We start from the raw sequence: 18,395 nt of genomic DNA, 5'->3' as shown, positions 1-18,395 counted from the left end.
TGCCCGATGCGAAAACAAGATGGCGGCTCTTCGTAGAAAACGCGTGTTCGATCCAACTAGAAAACGTGTGCGATTGACGAGCAGCAGTAGCGTTAGGATAAAGTACTCGTGGTTTTTTTTTGTTAAGGGTAGAATCCTGTGCTGAAAAACGAAACGGAAGCGAATCCCTTTGGTAGGTAGGTTTGTGCGTTCGCTCCGAACGCCCAAGGTTGCTACACACGGATATGCAGTAGGCTTGATCGGGGTGTTCGCAGGCTTGCTGAACTAATTATCTTCGCACGCGCGTCAAAGCAACCATCCACTTCCGATGTTCGTTCCGCGAGATAATATTACGCGAGAGTCTGATTTGAGAGTTATATAACAAGAGCAGTATATTTTGCATGGTTATTGTTTTTTTAATACTCTCGTGTGTTAATCTAAATTGTCTGACATATTGTTCTCTCGCACTCCTTGCATCTTCCGTTCATCAAGTACGCGTGCAAACAGTGGCTATCTAAGTATCGATTTACCGCGCCGAAGGGAGCGAAAGGGCACACTTTCGAGATACTGCCGAAAGTAGCTCTCGATTGATTGTTATTTACATGTTTGTTTAATTGTCAATTTTCCCGTGACGATGGAGTACGTGACTCTCGAATGCGTTTCGCCGTTTGCAGTAGTGCGTATTTAGCGCGTTCATTTGTGTGTTGTGCCGTGTGGCTCGGTGAATGAGAACAGAACTTATCGCGCACGCACGGATTGCGGGAGAAGAAAACGCTAGTTTTATTTTGTGTCCTGCGTTTGTCGCAGCAAAATGCGGAACGGTAAGATGATTTACATTTTGGCGTGTGATACGTTTTTCCTTCCAACGCACACGGGCCAGGGTGGTCTCAGGGGGTTGCACGATAAGGGATAGGTGTGTATGCGTTCGTGTTGTAAAACGACGGTATGATGGCTACGGTCAATGGAAATGTGGCTCGAAGCGGAGCAATAGAAGAAGAAAAAAAACATTTTCGATCGGAAAAGGGGAGGGAGGAGGTGCTTTTGCCAGTGAACGTCGGCATGGTGGACATTTAATTCTTCCCAGCTTGCAGCCCATTGGAAATGGTCTCTCTCTCGGAATGTGTGGATTCCGCGGGTGATTTTCTCAGTTAATTGTTGCCCCTTCTTTCAACCCCTTCTATCGGGCTGCACGGGATAATCTAACTTAAGGGGCCTCTCGCGACTGAGTCGCTTTATTTTCGGTGCTATTGTTTCTCATATATTGCTGGTATGGTTTGGTGTATCGAACTGTGCATGGTCCCGTGGATTACGAGCTTTTTTATCGCACCAGTGGCATGATGTCGTGCGCAAAACGGGGTCGGTTTTTTGAGCAATTTATTACTGTGTTAATAGTTTATTTTAATGATTCATGTTTCTGACAGTCGGCCATTTTATCTTTGCGACCCTCGCGCGCTTTCATTCCTTCAGACGCGAAGTTCATCGATAGAAATAGACAAATTTTTACAGAGAAAAAAGAAAAACGGAAGAAGACCAAACTTATCACACGAGCTGTAATACCATTCTATGTTTAATCTATTCTGCTTGGCTTGCAACATTGCCAATAGATTAATTTTTCGCAAAAAGAGTGTTGCTTTTCAATAATTTATACATTTTCCTGTGAATATGTTCATCTGCATTGAATTAGTTTGCGTTCGGTCTTTTTTGTGGGAATACAATATGCTAATATCTTGTGGAAGAGACGAATGCAACAAAACATAAATTTAAAATAAAAATTGTTCAGTGTTTAATTTTATATTTTGTCAAATCGTGAACCAAATTGTGACTTTTTGTTAAAGTTTTAAATATTTTTGGTTGATTCGATACATTTTCTATCAGTGTTTTTATCTGTGCGTGAAGAAAAATCAATATCGATTAAATGTCCTGCCACTTAGCCTGATTAATGACACTCGTTAACGACTGCAAGTTTGTGAATTTCCTGCGAAACTCCACCCCACACTTACAAATGCGATCACGTAGAGCAACTACGTTTTAGTTGGGCGCCATTTTGATTTCGTAAATTATCGATTTGACTGAACCGCGCACAGAAGTGAGGTTAGAGTGGCATCTCCTTGAAGCTGCTTACGTGGCTGTTATCGAAAATCAAGCGTCAGTGTGTAGGAATGCTGCCAATCTTTGAGTTCTTGTTGTGTTGTGTAAAGTAACAATTTTGTTTTTTTTTTCGTTTTTACAGCCACACAACCGTGTTCTCCTTTGCTCATCCCGAACACAGGGGATCCTGAGATCGTAAAACAAAGCTGGCTATGCAAGCAACGCCCAATTGCTGCACAACCCGGTGTTGTAGATTCGGTTAACTGTGCGTCGAAGACCACCGAAAACGAGCGCCAGTGGCCAGCCGAAGAATCACCGAGCCGGTTACGGATTTGCCGTTTAATGTATAAGCCACTACCTCAGGGTAGTCGCAAGTTGGACGTGCGCCGCCATCCTCGAAACCGTCGTTTGGTGCTGGACAAAAAGCGAATAAGCAGAACCGCCCATGCCTCCGTAGCTCGCCGTGCCATACCGAACTACTTCCAGAAACGCCTGAAGCAGCGCTTCCTGGTCAGGCAGAGTGCCTCCACGCGCAAAAGTGCGTCTCGTGCTGGTGCCAAGCAAGGCGCTCGGAAGGAAGAAGTCCCTTCATCGCTTTGCATATCATCCGCTGCATCGGTTAACGGTGATAACGCGGGGCATTTGGATACTGAAGACCAGTTGGAGAGCAAGGAAGTCAAAAACGTTACCACTACTGAGGGTACAACCGCTGAGGAGCCTGACACTGCGGAGAGCACATCAAGTGATCCTGCGGCATCTCCGAAGGCTGTTGCAATTGACCGAGCGGACGCCCTCAGTACCATCAAAGAATACTGGGCCATACAGAACTCGATAAGATTGTTACTGTCGATGTTGCAGGAACGGATGGAAGAAGTTGAATCGATGCCAAAGAAAGACAGCATGGCAACAATGAAGGGATCGTGGGAGAAGAGCGGTTCTGACACGGACCATGGTGACAATTTGGATGCTGACGTTCAACGATCAACCGTGGCTAACGGAGAAGTTTCTACATTTGTAGACAAGGAACAACGTAGCTGTGATGAATACTCGTTGCAAAACGGAACCGGAGATGCTGAACCGAACAAAGAAAATAATGTTCCTTCGAAAGGCGAATCGGAAACGGTGTTCACATTGAATCGTGCCAATTCTACGCCGATGAATGAAGAATCGACCGAGGAAGCGAGGCCGTACAGCTTTTTAGCGACATCCAAATCGGACATACTGGATCCAACTTACACATGTGATATCGAGCTGGAACCGTTGGAAAACCGCAAACGCTCCATCGTGGACTCACTGTTGAATAAGTTTAATTTGTCACCACCCGCGAAGGTGGTTCCACCCGCATTCTACGATAGCAGCTCCCCGGAGAGTAGCGATGCTAGCGCGCGTCGAAGCTTGCGAGATCGCACTAAAATTGCTGCCCGTGCGCGGTACATCGAAACACCCGAGGAACCGCGCAAAATGCGTGTCTCCAAGGTGTTTGGCAAGCTGCACAAAACGCTCAACATTGATTTAGACTGTGCAAACTCGAACTCGTCCACAGAGTTCTATGGGTTCGATGAAGGTGAGGTGGTGAAGCTGGATAAGCCGAGCCTTCCGGGGCTGTTACCGACGCCAATTGTTAAAAAATCGCAACCGTACGCTCCATTCCTGGCGTACGGTACAAGTATCGATAACGAGGACGCCAGTGTTGGCACCGAAACGAGAAGCGATCTGTTCCGTGAGGAAGGACTGATAGCGTTCGGATCCCTACCGCCTCGGCTCGAGTGTCCCCAGCGACCGAACGATATGGTGCGACCGAGAACGGTCGCACAAAAGCGCATCCTTGTGCAGAAGGAGAACGACGTCCGGTATCTGATAATCGACAATGAGTCGAAGATATTTCAGTTCCTGGAAAAGCGTAGCAAAAACATCGACGCAGAACTTGATTTCTGTCGCATGAAAGAGCTTCAGGACCAACAAATTCCGTTCACTCGGGACACGTGGCGGGCGCTGGCGTGGCTTCGGACGGAAAAAGGGCGCTACTATTTTCAATCGGTCACTGTCGACAACCGGACGATCAAGTTAACCGGATGCAAGGGAAATCACAGGCTCCGAAACCTTACAAAAAACGGACTCTATTCCAGCCCTGTGATTGCTTCCCGAGGTCACCGGTATCACTATGTAAGCAACTGCCGTTGTCCGGAGTATCCCGAAGGAGTGGCATTAAATTTGTCGCACGGCGTCACGGCGCCGCAAACGCTGGATCTCAACAACCGCAACCAACCGACCAAGGGGTCGGTCGATAACAAGCAGGATCTCAATAGTAGCTGGTCCATAAACGATTACCGAAGACAGCCTTATTTTCCCGGTACAAAGCCTGGTCCGTTGTCGTCGAAAAAAATTAAATTTTCACCCGATGACGATCCGTGTTTGGGGCCGCTGGAAGTTTTCCACATGCCACCTGTGGAGCTGGAAGTATTTCCAAAAATCAACCGCCCACTCGATGGACACGTAAAGCCCTATTTGAAGTTAATTCTCCCTCACGACGGTATCACCGAAAACTGGGCCCGCTTTGCCGTATCTACTCTGAGCGCCCCGAAAGACGAGGTGGACAGCGAGAATGAAACTACGGCATCAGAGCGAACTGGAGAACGGTCATTCGTTTTTCAGTTACCGTACGAGAACAACCAGCGCCGGTTGTTGATTAGACGTCGGCTTACGGCTCGTCCTGGATCCGCGGCAACTACGGTGGATATCGACGTGGCCCGGTTCGAGAAGCTGATGGAAGAAAAGATGACCTTCCGGGAGAAGATTGACCGCGCGCTAGCCCACGGATCAACCGACGAGTACGATAAGGATGAGCTTATTTGTGCGGATGTCATTAGCGACCTCACGAATTCTGTGGCTATAGCGCTGGCAGAGGATGTGTTCGTAGCGGACGATCCGGATATTGACTACAGCAAACAGGATGAAAAGTGTCGTCCCTACCCAGAAAAGATAACCTTACCGTTGAAGATAGAAACGTCTGCTCCGGGTTCTCGTGCGTCATCTGCCGCACCATCACCTGCACTTGCCGTTCCTACTAATGTCCCTACGACAGACTCGGGATCTGCCACCGCTGGAACTCACTCAGAGCCTGGGAAAATGAATGCACCCGTTAATTCAAAGCTGCTGTAAGCATATTTTTCCTAATGTAGTTTAACTTTCATTTACATTGCTTCATTGTTTGTAATTTCTCGTTAACGGTAGCGTTATGCATCAGCCCTTGAATAATGTATTTTATTAACTTGTGTACTTTTCTCATCAAACAATGCTTTTTATCATGTTTATGGTTTCGATTGTGGGTTGCGAGTATATAAATCGTAACTACATTATCTTCATCCTCCTTAATTATTGCATGTGCAGAAATTCTAATGCATTGCATCTATTCTGTTTTTCATTTTAACACGCTAATCTCGTATCGCTTGATATAATAATTCCTATAATCACACAAACATCAATAATCGTGTAAAGCAACTTGGAAGGGCTTATGAGATTGGTTTAGTATCATGCTTCATACAGCTTTGCATATCTAAAGACTTGATTGGTATATTGTTTATGCCTTTTTACGTTTGCTGCGCTCGGCAATCGATTCTGTTCGATTTATGATAGTTGCAGAATGCTGGATTTAGCATGTTTGCTTCTGTAGCTGCACCATTCCGGCTCGCATCTGAAATGCGCCAGAACACTAGCCTGAAAATCGAACAGAAGAGTACAAACGTTTAGCCGCACCTTGAGAAGAAAAAACATCCCATGAACTAAATCAAAATTTTGTTTCGTTGCTGCCGCCATACTAAATTAATGCTACTATCATCTTTCGCCATCATCCCGCAATTCGTATCTCATTATCGCAGGTATACTGACAATATAACCGTTACCCCCTTCTTCGCTAGCCGAGAGATGAAGCGCTTGAATGCGACAATCATCGAAGGACCTAGCCAGCCGCCGGTGAGTCCTGTCGAGGTCTGCCGAGAGCAGCGTTGCGATCCACAGTATTGTGCTCGTGGTTGCGTCTGTGACGTGATGTACGGTTCACAGGCGTTGTCCTTGGCATGTGCCTCGCGTATAAAGCACTGCCGGCAGAGCGACTGCTTGTTTGGGTGCCAGTGTGGATACGAGCAGAGGGCAGCCAACCATACGGAGGAAGTCCAGGTAGCTTTCCCCCTCATCCCCATTACATGTAGATTGTATCCTTGAATAACGCCCCTCTCTGTTGTGTTTCCAGATGAGCAACGCCGAAGAGCTACGGGGTGGCAATAAAGCCGCATTATCCAGCGCGGACGTAAAGTACCTGCGAGAAAAGGCCACGGCCCGGTTGGCCAAGGAAGAGCGTGAGTTCACGCCCACCGTCATACTGACCAAGAACACGACGGTGCTGGTGCGCAACACGGAATCTGAGACACGCCGGCAAACGAAGAAACCCAAAAAATATGACGACTACTATAACGATGTGAGCATGCAGAGCTTCCTGAACGGTGGTAGCGTGCACGTGCCATCGGATTACATCAGCAAACCTCCAGCGAACGCTAAACCGTTGACTCCTGCTGAACGAATTCGACACGCTCACGTAGTGCTGAACAAACTCCCACTGGGTGATCTCGAACCGCTGTGCATGGTGCACGATCTGTACCGGTGCTACTGTGGCGGAAAAGCGACCCAAGGCAAACCATTTTCATTCACGGAGGAAAACTGTATTTCGATCTCGTCAAAGATGCTGCCGGCAACCTCTAACTCGCTCAATTCGTCGGCACCATCGGCGAGCGCTGCCAACAGTCCGTCAAGTGGTCGAATGATGAAAACCAATAGCACTGGGACAAACTGGCCGTCTAAAAACTTGGGTGATGGTGTAGTTGCAAAAACGAACATCGAAACAACGCTCCCCGTACCGGGTGCTGCTTCTATCCGGAAGCGGCTCTATTCCTTCGAAAAGATTTATAACGACACCTTCGACAATGTTAGCAGTGATAGCGGGCAAGCCGCGAACCGCTCGTCTAGAGAGTCATCACAAAACGTGTCCCACAGGAGGCAGCGAGATAGTTCTGAGGAGTCCTACAAGCCACCGTCAGAGCGAAGGGCAGCGAAAAAGAAACCAGTGGGCGAAACCAAGGCTGCTGCGCCGGGTGTTGCACCTATACGCGGTCGCCGTGCGTCGGTTGCTCCCGTTGCCGTGACTATTGCCGCTCGTAGGGCATCGGTGGCTCCTGGAGTCACACAAATTCATGCTCGTCGTGCATCCGTTGCCCCTGGTGGTGCTCCGATTCATGCTCGTCGTGCATCCGTTGCCCCTGGTAGTGCTCCGATTCATACTCGTCGTGCATCTGTTGCTCCTAGCAGTGAAGCAATTCACACCCGTTGTGCATCCGTTGCCCCTGGGAGTGCTCCTATTCACGCTCGTCGTCCTTCCGTGGCACCGGCAATTATGAAAAGCCCACCCGCGCCAGTACGCCCAGCTCCGGTGGTTGCAAAGCAACCCTCTATGATGATGCGACGGGCGTCAATAGCGGTTTCTCAAGGGGAACTGGCCAAGGGAACGATCGTAAAACCGTCGATTAAACCACCCCCGGTGGTACGTCGTAGCGATCCGCTTACAGTTAGTAGTGTGGAAGATGCCCAGTACAAGGTGATTACACCCAAAAATCCCTCTAAATTGACAGGAATCAGCAACATCATTATTAAGCGCATATCAGGCCAACCTTCCGTTCGGGAACAACCTACGCAAGATACCGCTCCGAAGGTGGCGAAAAAGCAAACGATGCCCGATACCGCCAAAGTGGGGTTAGATCAGAAAGCTAGTAAACCTGATAGCTCTCCTGCATCATCGGAGCAACGAACAACCATGTCCGTGCGGGAGCTTAAACAGCTGATTGTGAATGAGCACAAAAATGTGCCGTCAACTATGCACGGCGATGATGCATCGCAACGTATCGTTAACATCGCGCTAGTCGACACGGAGGAAAATATCGACAACGAGCCGCAGCTTAATATTTTGACGGAGGGTACCAAAAAGTTGGTTATCAACGGCAACCGTAGATCGTTTGTCGAGAACACAGAGTTCCGGGAAGACATACCACCCGGCTGGTCTATACCCTTCAGCAACCGGACGGTATACGTAGTGGAAATACCAGGCGTAAACCTTGCCACAAAAACCGTGGTCAGTGACGTAACGCTGCAAAAGAACAAGAAGCCAGCGAGCAAGGCACTTCCGGTAGTTCCTTCGCCTAGCAGCAGCGCCGGAACCAGTGCTCCATTGTCACAAAATGTGGTGAATCCGCCACCGGTTGTGCCAATTTCTGCTGTGCAAGCTACGGAAAAAAAGCCAGCTATCATCATGCGGTCGGTGTATGATGTGGTACAGCAAACAGATCGGCAGCTAGTGTCTCTAATGCGCCACATCAACGAGCTAATGCGACGCAAAACACTTAGCATAAATCCACCCAAGAAGGGTATTATGCACATTTGTCGCTGGGGGTTGCTGTTGAGAGCTTTCGCTCTCGGTGACATCGACGTGCTGGATTTGGTGCTGACGAATGGGCTCGAGCTAACAATTGTTACGACGAAACCGTTTCAACCTTTGACGATTCCGAACGTAAAAACCAAAATTAGTGCCCGCGAATCAACCATCGACCACATGGTCTCGACCGTGCGACCATCGCTGCTGATGAAAATGATGGTCTGCCAGGTGGAGAACGTAAAAACGAACGAACTGGCACTGGTGCTGTACGGTAGCGAGCAGTTTTGGCATTTTTGTGGATTTATCAAAGCAAGTGAAAAATTGTACGGTAACGACGCGAACGTTGTGACCACACCGTCGGTTAAATCCAATCAGCGGATAAAGGCGCGCTTGAAGGAATACTACCGCAAAACGTGCGCCACCATAAATACAGCCGGCAGAAGCGCCATCAGCAAAACGACACCTGTACCACGGGTACGTGTGACGGAAGGATATCGAAAGAATACGACGAATGTGACCGATAATAGTGGCCCTTCGAACAACAAACCGGCATCCGTGCCGCAGCAGGGAGCGGCTGAGCAACAGCGCAGCGACACGTCCACTATTTCACCCAGCACCCAGTCAAACATCGAAATTGTGCGTAAGGGCATGCAAAGCTTCAACTTCCCGATCGAGAATCTGCTGCGATGTGAACCGAGCCTCGCGGAGATGGCCAACGAAGGTTGCCGCTGGATGCGGCTCAAAGTGGAGAACGACTTCAGCCACATGTACCTGCCGAGCTGGCAGTGCTGCGTTACGTCCGGGCGCATTAAGAAAACGATTTCGGATGCGAACCGCACAGGACAGCCGGTACGTTTGCAGCCGCCTACGCCGCTAGACGAGCAGGAGACACCGATCCTGCCGCTGGTGTACGCCCTGCCAAAGGAAGGCCATTCACTGTTCATTGGTCCGTACAGTTGTGCGACGGAAAAGATCGACATCATCCTTTGTCAGAGCGTGCAGGGTAAGATGTACGAGCGGGAGGTGTACGAGCGCCTGAACGGCATCACGGCAACCATCACTAAACGAACGAACGGGTGGTGGGTCGACGTGACCGGGTTACAACCCAACGCCTGGCATCTGAAGGTTCCGCTGACAGAATTTCCACAGCTCTCGCACGCAAATGCCCAGCGAGTAGGTCCAGCAATCGTCACGTCCACTGTACAGCGCTCGTTGCTTAAACGAAACAACATTTTGCCCACATCAACGGCCACTACAGCAGCTCAGAGTGTGACAGCGGCTAATCCTGGATACGTTCAGGAAGTTTCGGATGAGAAGCACCACGTGCAGCACAAAGGCAAAGAGTCGTCGACGGCTAGTCTGTTACATACCAGCAACGGTGAGACTAACGTAGATTTAGTCAACACACTTGCAAAGGAGGTTAAGGAACTGCCGACCGACGTACAAAACGGTGAAGTCGATTTGTACCAGCTGATCCAGGGTACGATGAGGCAGAACCAGCAGAAAAAGCGTGAAATTGAAAGTATGCTGCAGAAGCAAAACAATTTCACGAAATTCACCAATACGGACGATGGTTCTGAGTGGAACGAGCTTCAGCGAAAAAGAAAATCAACCGAGACGGCGGTGAAGTCAACTGTGGGTAAAATTGCTCGGTTCTCGGACACAGTCACTATCGAGATGGTTAAACAGGCCCCTCCTAAACAGATCAAACTAACCAACGGAACGGAAACCAGTAACTACAGCATCGAGAAGAAACCGTCTCCTCCCAAAGCGTGTTCAAGCGGGATTAAGCCTCCGAACGCTGTGTTGAAAACCGTCGATAAGGCTGTTCCAGCGACTACTGCAGTGTGCGGTGTAGCGAAACCAAACTCGGTCACACGGTTGGTCAACCCAGCAGCCAAGATGATCGGGGAGAAAGTTATACCCATGGCGAGCGTGAACCCAAGGAGACGATTAAATTCCATCGCCGTGGAACGCCATTCGCTGCCATTAGCTTCAGTCAGCAGTGCTGTGAAGGGAACCGATGAGAAGGTAGCACATAAGGCAGGTGTGCAACCAAGGAGACGGTTAAAATCCGTCGCTGTGGAACGTCACTCGTTGCCACTCGCTTCACCAACAGTCAGTACAGACGAGGTGGTGTGTCTGGATGATGACGACGACGAGAACGAACCCACCAGCAGTGGCGAACCTCAACCACCTTCCTCGTCCGATGCACCTGCCATTGCACACCTTCTCTATAAGCAGAACACGGTGCTTACTCAGGAACAAGCCTCCATCTTAGCCACCCGGCTGGATCTCACCAAAACGGGTCAACAGAACGGTTACAGCTTTAATCGGACCACTGGTCTGCTTAAGCTGAAGCGCTCGCTAGCAAATTCGCTGGGTGTGAACGTGGAGTTTGCAAGCAACGCGGACGAAATTTCGCTCTCTACTGTAGAGGCTACTCCACCACCCGCTGTAGCAGCCACACCGTCGGCAAACATTACACTACCTCGGATGAAAGTGGTACCACGGAACGTCCCGAGCACGGTGGTTAAAGGAGAGCACGCTTCTTCTACTGCGCAACCGAATGGAACCGGCGTCGCAAACGGTTCAACGGAAGCGGCAGGGCCAGACTCCATCACGCAGCTGTTCAACTACCTGTCAGATACCCAGGCAGAGCAGTTGCTCAAGCAACCGCACACGAAAGGTGTGCTTGAGTCGAAAATTCCCGGGCTTGGGCTTGTTGAGGTTATGCGGTTAGACCGGCAAGTCATCATCCTCATGAGGGAGCTCACAGTGAAAAAGCAGCTAGTGAGCGTTAAGAATCTCGAAGATGCCGTCACGCTGTTGAACCAGTTAGTATCCGATCTGTCCTGGATCGAACGTTTATACCATGGTAATGCGAGTCTCTCTTTCTGGCAGGTTCATCCAGCGAAATACGTACACGTTCAAACCTTTCAATCTAGTCATCAAATGGGTGTTTAGGGAGCGGTCGACTCCGTTGACTAGCGAGGAAAAACTTACCAAAAAAATCAACCATTATTCGGTAAGTGGGGATCTGACCGGGGACGGCGATTGTGCTAAGCCGTGATTTCTAAGCCAACCAAACCGACGTCTTCTTTGCAACGCTTTTCTCTGCAGGTTGTCACGCGGTACGGTATTATCAACTTATCCAAAGCGGACGATTTGCAGCAAATAGAGGAAACACTACCGGCTTTGTACGAGGAGTTGATGAAGGTGAAACTTGCCATGCTGTGCTTCAACAAGCAGCGCTTCGATGCAGAAAAAATCTACGAAAATGATGACATGATCTACAATCGGGTAAGGACGACCGTTCTCTTTTTGTGAAAGCTAGTCGTGTGCTAAAGTGTTTTTTTTACTTTTCCATCGGTTTCTATCCATCCGCAACAGTGCACGGATATTATTGATGAGTTACAGAAGGAGAGCAAATGGCTTCAGCAGCAACAAAAGAGCCACGTACTGTTACTGAAACGCAATAAGGAACGATTGAAGCAACTGAAGCCATCTACGCAGACTGATGAGAGTGCTGCTTCTGCCACAAAGATTCAGGAAACGGTGATCATCATCGACGATGATTAGAGGAGAACGAGGAGTTGCATTTCGGCAGCTGTGATCATTTTTCAATCGTCGAGCTTGTCGCGGCAGATATTTTATGTTCATTACTGAGCTTGTGTGTATTTTTATCGTCCTTCGGTAGAAAGTCCAGAAAGATTCGACTTTAGCAATGTCCTTCGCCGCGAACGAAGGTCGATACGCATTACACTGGAATGCACGAAGAATTAGCGGGTAGTTCTTTGATTTTTCTTCTTTTATTTTCTATTAGAATAATTACCAGACAATTCAGTTTCAAAGTTCATGCGTTTGAGAATTTTACGTGGCATTTAAATGAGCACAGAAAATCCTTTTTAATGCTCTTCAAATCTGTAAATGATGTTCTCTTTAAGATAGCAAACGAAACTAAAATTGCGTAGTTGATGCTTGTTTAGCAATTTGGTTTAAATGCGACCAGACGGAATAATTGACTTCATTCAAAAGGACGGCGGAATGTTGGTATTCAAGGATATGTGAAATAAATGTGCGAAACGCATGCGAAAAGCGACTGATTCGATTCAATCACCGGGTGGGTGGTTTTTATTTCTTATCATGTAAAAAAATGCCGAAACATCCTTGTGCCGTCTGGACGATTCTTTAAATATTTTGACATTCTTTGTTCATGCCATTTATATCGGATGGCGTTGGGAGAGACATTGACAGCTTGACAACCTGCAAAAAAAGGCGCCATCCCAGGAGCTGCCAACAACCGGTCGTGTCGAAAGTATGTAAACATTTTGACCGGCTTTAACAGAGATTACGACCGAAATGAGCCATTCGCTAAACCTTAGTAATTTCCCTCCCAATGCGGATACGATTGAATTCTCAGCGGTAAGTTTTAAGGCGGCATTCCGTTAATGCATTCATTTGTAAGCCTCCCGTTCGATGGTTCCAGCACGATCAGTATCCTGATGTCGTGTTCACGCGAGAAATGCTACATCCACCAGGACAAAGCCGGCGCACCGATTGCACTCGTGACATGATGGTTCCGGTGACAGAGTCGCTTCCGAAGCGCATTATGAGCATCTTCATGGAGCTGGGCATCCTGGAGGCGTTGGGCGAGGCAACACAATCCGAGTCCCGGCTCGTATCGCGTGCCGCCTCGTACCTGCAATTGGTTTGCAGGCGGCTGAAGCAGTACTGGCAATCGTATCCTTGCGAGCTATCGATGGATCTCGTCGCTAAATACTCGCAAACCCGCAACTGGCAGAAAAGCACGATACGCTGTATCGGTTGGCATCCGCAGTGCTTCAAGCTGGCGGTCGCGACCATTGACGATACGGTGCGGATTTACACGCGCAACCCCGGCGTGACGCCAATCCTTCGGAGCAGCCAACAGAAGGCGGTGACGTGCCTCGCGTGGCGCCCGTTTGCGGGTGGGGAACTTGCGATCGGATGCCAAACGGGGGTTCTCATCTGGAGCGTCGATCCGATGAGCCAGATCACGAGACCACTTTCCCAGGCGGTGCATTTACAGCACGGCCGACATCAACCGGTTACGGCGGTCAGTTGGAGCCACAACGGGGAGCTATTGGTGACGGCCAGCATTAACGATACGGATATTCTCGCTTGGAACGTCGATCAGCAGCGGTGTGTTCCGATGCATCGCGTCAAGCTGCCGTGTGCGCTTGTGAGCTACGCTCCGCTTGGGTTCAGCATGATCGCGAGCAGTGTGGGAAGGGACTTTTACATCTGCTCGGTACCTCCCGAACGTGCCCAGCGGGTCACTTGGAGCACGTCGTGTGGGTCGCTGCAGTCGTTTGCCTGGTCCCGTGACGAGAAACATCTCCTGTTTGTGACGACGGATGACATAAAGCTGTTCTATATGCGGCTTTCGGGTGTCAAAAGTAAGTGTCCTTTAATCGGTGAACGCATACGCGGCGGACACATTTTGATTCATAATGTCTTTCTATTTTCTTGCATCCCATCCAGATGCATCGTACGAGCTGGCCTGTCCGCTGGTGGATTTCGATCAAAAGGTCACAGAAAACGGCGTGACGATCGGCGGAAAAGTACAAGCCATCGCTTGGTGCCCACGTGATCGCTTCTTGGCGGTAACGTTCAAGAGCACGGCCGCGATAGCACTTTTCTTCACGAATATATCCGGCCATAAGATCAACATCGACCCTTACTGTCTTATTTTTGGATCGGGCGTCGAGTATCCAGCGTGCTTGTGCTACCAGGAAAATTACAAGCAGGAGTACGAATCCGACGCGCAGGCGGTTCTTACGATCGGGTGGTCTTCCGGGCGGGTGGAATACTATCCTTTGTAGAAACGAAACTGGCCATTTTGCGGGAAATAATTTTAATAAACGTTTATGTTTTATACAACGCGTTCAATCGAATGTGATCTATTTCGGTGATGACAAAAAAATGTTTTCCTAATGGTCGGGATAACAAGATCAACACGATTCTATGGCATTCTAGTGGCATCCATTGTTCTAACATGGTCACGTATGTTAAGAAAAACTGCTGTTTAACTTATTTACCACAAGTAACACCTATTTAGCTATACTGGCTAACTAAAGGAACCGCTTCCAATCGAACACCATCAATTACCGAACCCTGTTCATGGAGCGTGATAATAGGACTTTCCGAACAGGAACATCCGACGTCGTTGTAATCACAGGTCTAGTCCACTGGAACCAGGCAGGTTTAATTTGCTATACGACTGTGAGGCTATCGTGCAACTGCTTCTCTTCCTAGCGGCTCCGTCATAATCTATCTTTCAATCCTTTAAAGTATGCGAATGCTACAACAATTCATGTTTTGTATATTGAAGGTTACGTTTCCAGAAGCAAAACGTGTTGATTAAAGTTTCCTCAGGGCCTATAAAATGATCAGTTTGCTATAAGTATCTATTTGCGTATTGTGTATTTCACGTGAAATTTGTTGAGGGATGCAAGTAAAGGGACAATTTCAAAGATATGGTCAACTATATCTATCTATCAGCCATATGTTTTGCAATTAATAACAAAGCCGCTTATGGTGTCACCATCAGCTTGGAATTTGTTTCGTTGATCTCTGATCCGAAATTTTATGTAGAATTTTGAAATTGTTGCTCGTGCTTAGTTATATTGTGCCAAAACTAGTTAACTTTTATTGTTGGAATTTAGGTTATTTGGTAACATTACATTTCGTACCAAAGTTCTTTAGAAAATCATCATTTCATCAGCCCGCGTTACCAAAGTTTTAATTTCATTATCTTGAATGTAATATGAATTAAAATAGTTTCTAAAACGTTATTTAATAAAATGGTTATATTATATCTTAGCAAGTATGCGTTTTGCTGAGTAATCTGAGTAAAAATATCAATAAGTAAGATATGATCTTTCTGTATACCTTTCATAAAGATACCATAATTTTTGCAAGGTATAATCTAACAATCAATATAAAATAATAGTTACTATAACACAAAAGTAAATCATTTTACTTAGCAGCATGGATGTGTTTTCATTGTAAGCGATGTTCCTTTTTAATAAATTATATTTTTTAAGCGATGACGACTTACTATTCGAAAACAAAAATGGCGACTGCAGAACCACGTGTGGACTGCTATAACGAGGAAAATATGTCTTAAAGTGATTATTTCAAACAAGAGGATATTAGTTTATTAAGCTACAAAGAGATTCCAATAACATTTCATAAAATATGTAAGGAAAAGCTTTTTTAAATGCTAATAATAGGTTCGTCCAATATAACCAATGTGTAATTCTATCTCGACTCAACCTATAATGAACTATTGCGTATAAACGATAGATCTATTCAGATGACAACAACCGTTATTTGTTTTGTTTGCGTTTCGTTGAAATATACCAAAAAGCCGCTGAGATCGGCAGTAATTTATATTATTTAATAGTTTTTGAGCCTGTTAAACTGGATGAAATGAATATTTCCAATGAAGATGAGGCACAAATCAAGAAAATTGATGATCTGCAATATTATGCAGAAAACTACAGTAAGCTTTGTCGGCTGTGTTTATCCCAGGAAAAACTAGTTACGATCTACTCCAATGTTCGTGGAAGAAATGTGTACTACATAAGAAATTTTGTAAATTTCGCATTAAACTTGCTAACAATTAAGGTGAGATCAGTAATGTTGAAACGTTTATTCCTTAAAGTAACGTTTTCTGGACGATATAGATTAACAAACACGATGGGCTGCCAAATTTTCTATGCGAACGCTGCGAACGGAACCTAAATATCATAGCGAATTTCAAACGAAAATGTGATGAATCGATTCGGTTGCTGGAGCGTGTGAGAGATACCATAGTCAAACAAGATCGTTCCGAACCAGTTGGTCAAGATCGCAATGGATCACGTACCCGCAAGAGAAGGGCGAAAGGTTCCAGCAAGCAACCCAAGCAAGACAATGAAGAAATTTTGAAGAAGGTAAGACAATAAAACGTGGGTTCATTGAACGTATATTACAAAAAAAGCTTTATGCACAGTTACCACGAGAAATTAATGTGGAGAAAGCGAGCGCACGTTTATCGGCACGAAAAGAATTGGAAAGATCTGAAAACGAACGAGAAAATCTACCAGCTACAACAACGCCTGAGAATGCCAATGAGTGGATAAAGTTAAAAGATGAGCATCGTGTTATTGAAATATCATCTAAAGACGACGAAGGTGCTAAATACAGTGAAGAGGAAGGGGAAATTGAGCAGTTTAGCGAGGGGGAAAAATCAGATCCATATCTTGAGCACTTCAACGACACGCCGGAACAAGAAAATGTGACAAACCAACCTGCTGTTAGAACTACCCGAAAGAAACCTCCCAAGGAAAAGATCGTATGTGCCGTGTGCGGTGTAATGGTCAATAACGTCAAATCGCACATGATCATCCACTCGGGACGGTCCCATCAGTGCGAACAATGTTCGAAAAGCTTCACGTCGCGAAACAAGCTGCAATCTCACATCAACAGCGTGCACTTGCGGAAACGGGACTTCAAGTGCGAAATCTGTGGCAAAGCCTTCCTTGAGAAGAATAACTTAAAGGGCCACATGCGTATACACGATGGCGATCGCAAGTATGGTTGTGATCTCTGCCCAAAAACGTTTCTGTTCGCGGGAACGTTGCGCTGTCACAAACTGACCCACACGCAGGAGAAACAACACGCGTGCCAAATCTGTGGCAAACTGTTTTTGCTGCGTACCACACTGAACAAGCATTTGCGTGTGCATACGGACGAAAAACCGCACATTTGCAATCTGTGCGACAGACGATTCCGCACATCCACGCACTTGACGGTGCATATGCGTACGCACACGGGTGAAAAACCGCTCAACTGCCGCATTTGCCAGATGGCCTTTTCGCACCATAAGGCGCGCAGTGTTCACATGAAGGCGAAACATCCTGACGAACTCGTGGCATTGGGGTTGATCGATGAAAAAGGACATCTCAAGTTTTAGGGGATCCGCAAAAGTGAAATGCAAATCATTTATGAACATTCTGCTCACAGTACTGATCTGGATTCATCCAGAAATCTGTAATAAAATCTGTCGGCATTATTACATTCATCTTTTGGATTACTCTTAACGTATCATGATCAGTTTGTGGTAAAAAATGGGTTTTTGTTGAGAATCCGATCGTCTGATATGCTTCATGCCTTTCAAGATCATTTACCAGTTCCAGATACCAGATTCCAATTAAACTTTATTGTGCCCTGCGTCAGATAAAACTGGATCGTGTCAGAAGACATAATTGAGCAGCAGCGCCGGTTGGTCGTTTTCGAGAACAAATTTAAATGGGTGACGGAACTGTTCTACTACGAATATTTAATGATATGCGGAATCTACACAGCCTAATGTGTATAATTAAAAAGTCCCAACGCATTATTCTAATTGAATGCATTCCTCGGTGCATGTGCATCTTGCGTTCAGGTTGAGAAACGCTGTTTTCTTAGAAAAGAATCCTGCTAATACGGCGTGGTAATTAAACAAAAATAAAGCAAACCCTACACAAAACGCATACCGTCAAGTAAGGGCAAAACTGTCAGGCGACGATACAACCATCACGCCACACTATAGTGCCCCGTGACGAAAAAGAACTCGCGAGCGTCCGCCCAACCGGTTTGCCCAATCCGTCGAAAAACCGGTGTGTCCTTTCTGCCCCGCCGACGTACGACTTACGAAGAAGACTCACTGACCCCGTAGCACGTCTAGTTCCGTGGTGTCCGCTGGCAGAGGTCAGCTTCGGTGCGTTTTAGGGTGTGTTTTTTTACATTTCATTGCGTGGACTGTACTTCGTGCGTGCATGTG

At 47.0% G+C, this 18,395-nt stretch overlaps 3 protein-coding genes across 3 annotated transcripts; all 3 read left to right on the top strand.

Annotated features, from left to right (window-relative positions):
- The first annotated feature begins 790 nt into the window (after positions 1–790).
- Positions 791–12,614, top strand: LOC128728321 (uncharacterized). The gene is made up of 9 exons (XM_053821945.1): positions 791–800; positions 2,321–5,222; positions 5,982–6,240; positions 6,314–7,376; positions 7,743–9,013; positions 9,104–11,376; positions 11,444–11,567; positions 11,663–11,842; positions 11,933–12,614. The coding sequence occupies exons 1-9, from the start codon at positions 791–793 to the stop codon at positions 12,119–12,121; spliced, it is 8,271 nt and encodes a 2,756-aa protein (XP_053677920.1). The 3' UTR covers positions 12,122–12,614.
- A 287-nt stretch (positions 12,615–12,901) lies between these two features.
- Positions 12,902–14,406, top strand: LOC128720697 (aladin-like). The gene is made up of 3 exons (XM_053814388.1): positions 12,902–12,964; positions 13,029–13,980; positions 14,066–14,406. The coding sequence occupies exons 1-3, from the start codon at positions 12,902–12,904 to the stop codon at positions 14,404–14,406; spliced, it is 1,356 nt and encodes a 451-aa protein (XP_053670363.1).
- A 1,612-nt stretch (positions 14,407–16,018) lies between these two features.
- Positions 16,019–17,583, top strand: LOC128728310 (zinc finger protein 729-like). Its single transcript, XM_053821933.1, has 3 exons — positions 16,019–16,216; positions 16,276–16,524; positions 16,584–17,583. The coding sequence occupies exons 1-3, from the start codon at positions 16,019–16,021 to the stop codon at positions 17,544–17,546; spliced, it is 1,410 nt and encodes a 469-aa protein (XP_053677908.1). The 3' UTR covers positions 17,547–17,583.
- The last annotated feature ends 812 nt before the right edge of the window (positions 17,584–18,395 follow it).

Source organism: Anopheles nili, chromosome 2 (genome assembly GCF_943737925.1).
Source record: "Anopheles nili chromosome 2, idAnoNiliSN_F5_01, whole genome shotgun sequence".
NCBI classification, from domain to species: Eukaryota; Metazoa; Arthropoda; class Insecta; order Diptera; family Culicidae; genus Anopheles; species Anopheles nili.
This window is presented reverse-complemented; position numbering and strand designations above follow the sequence as displayed.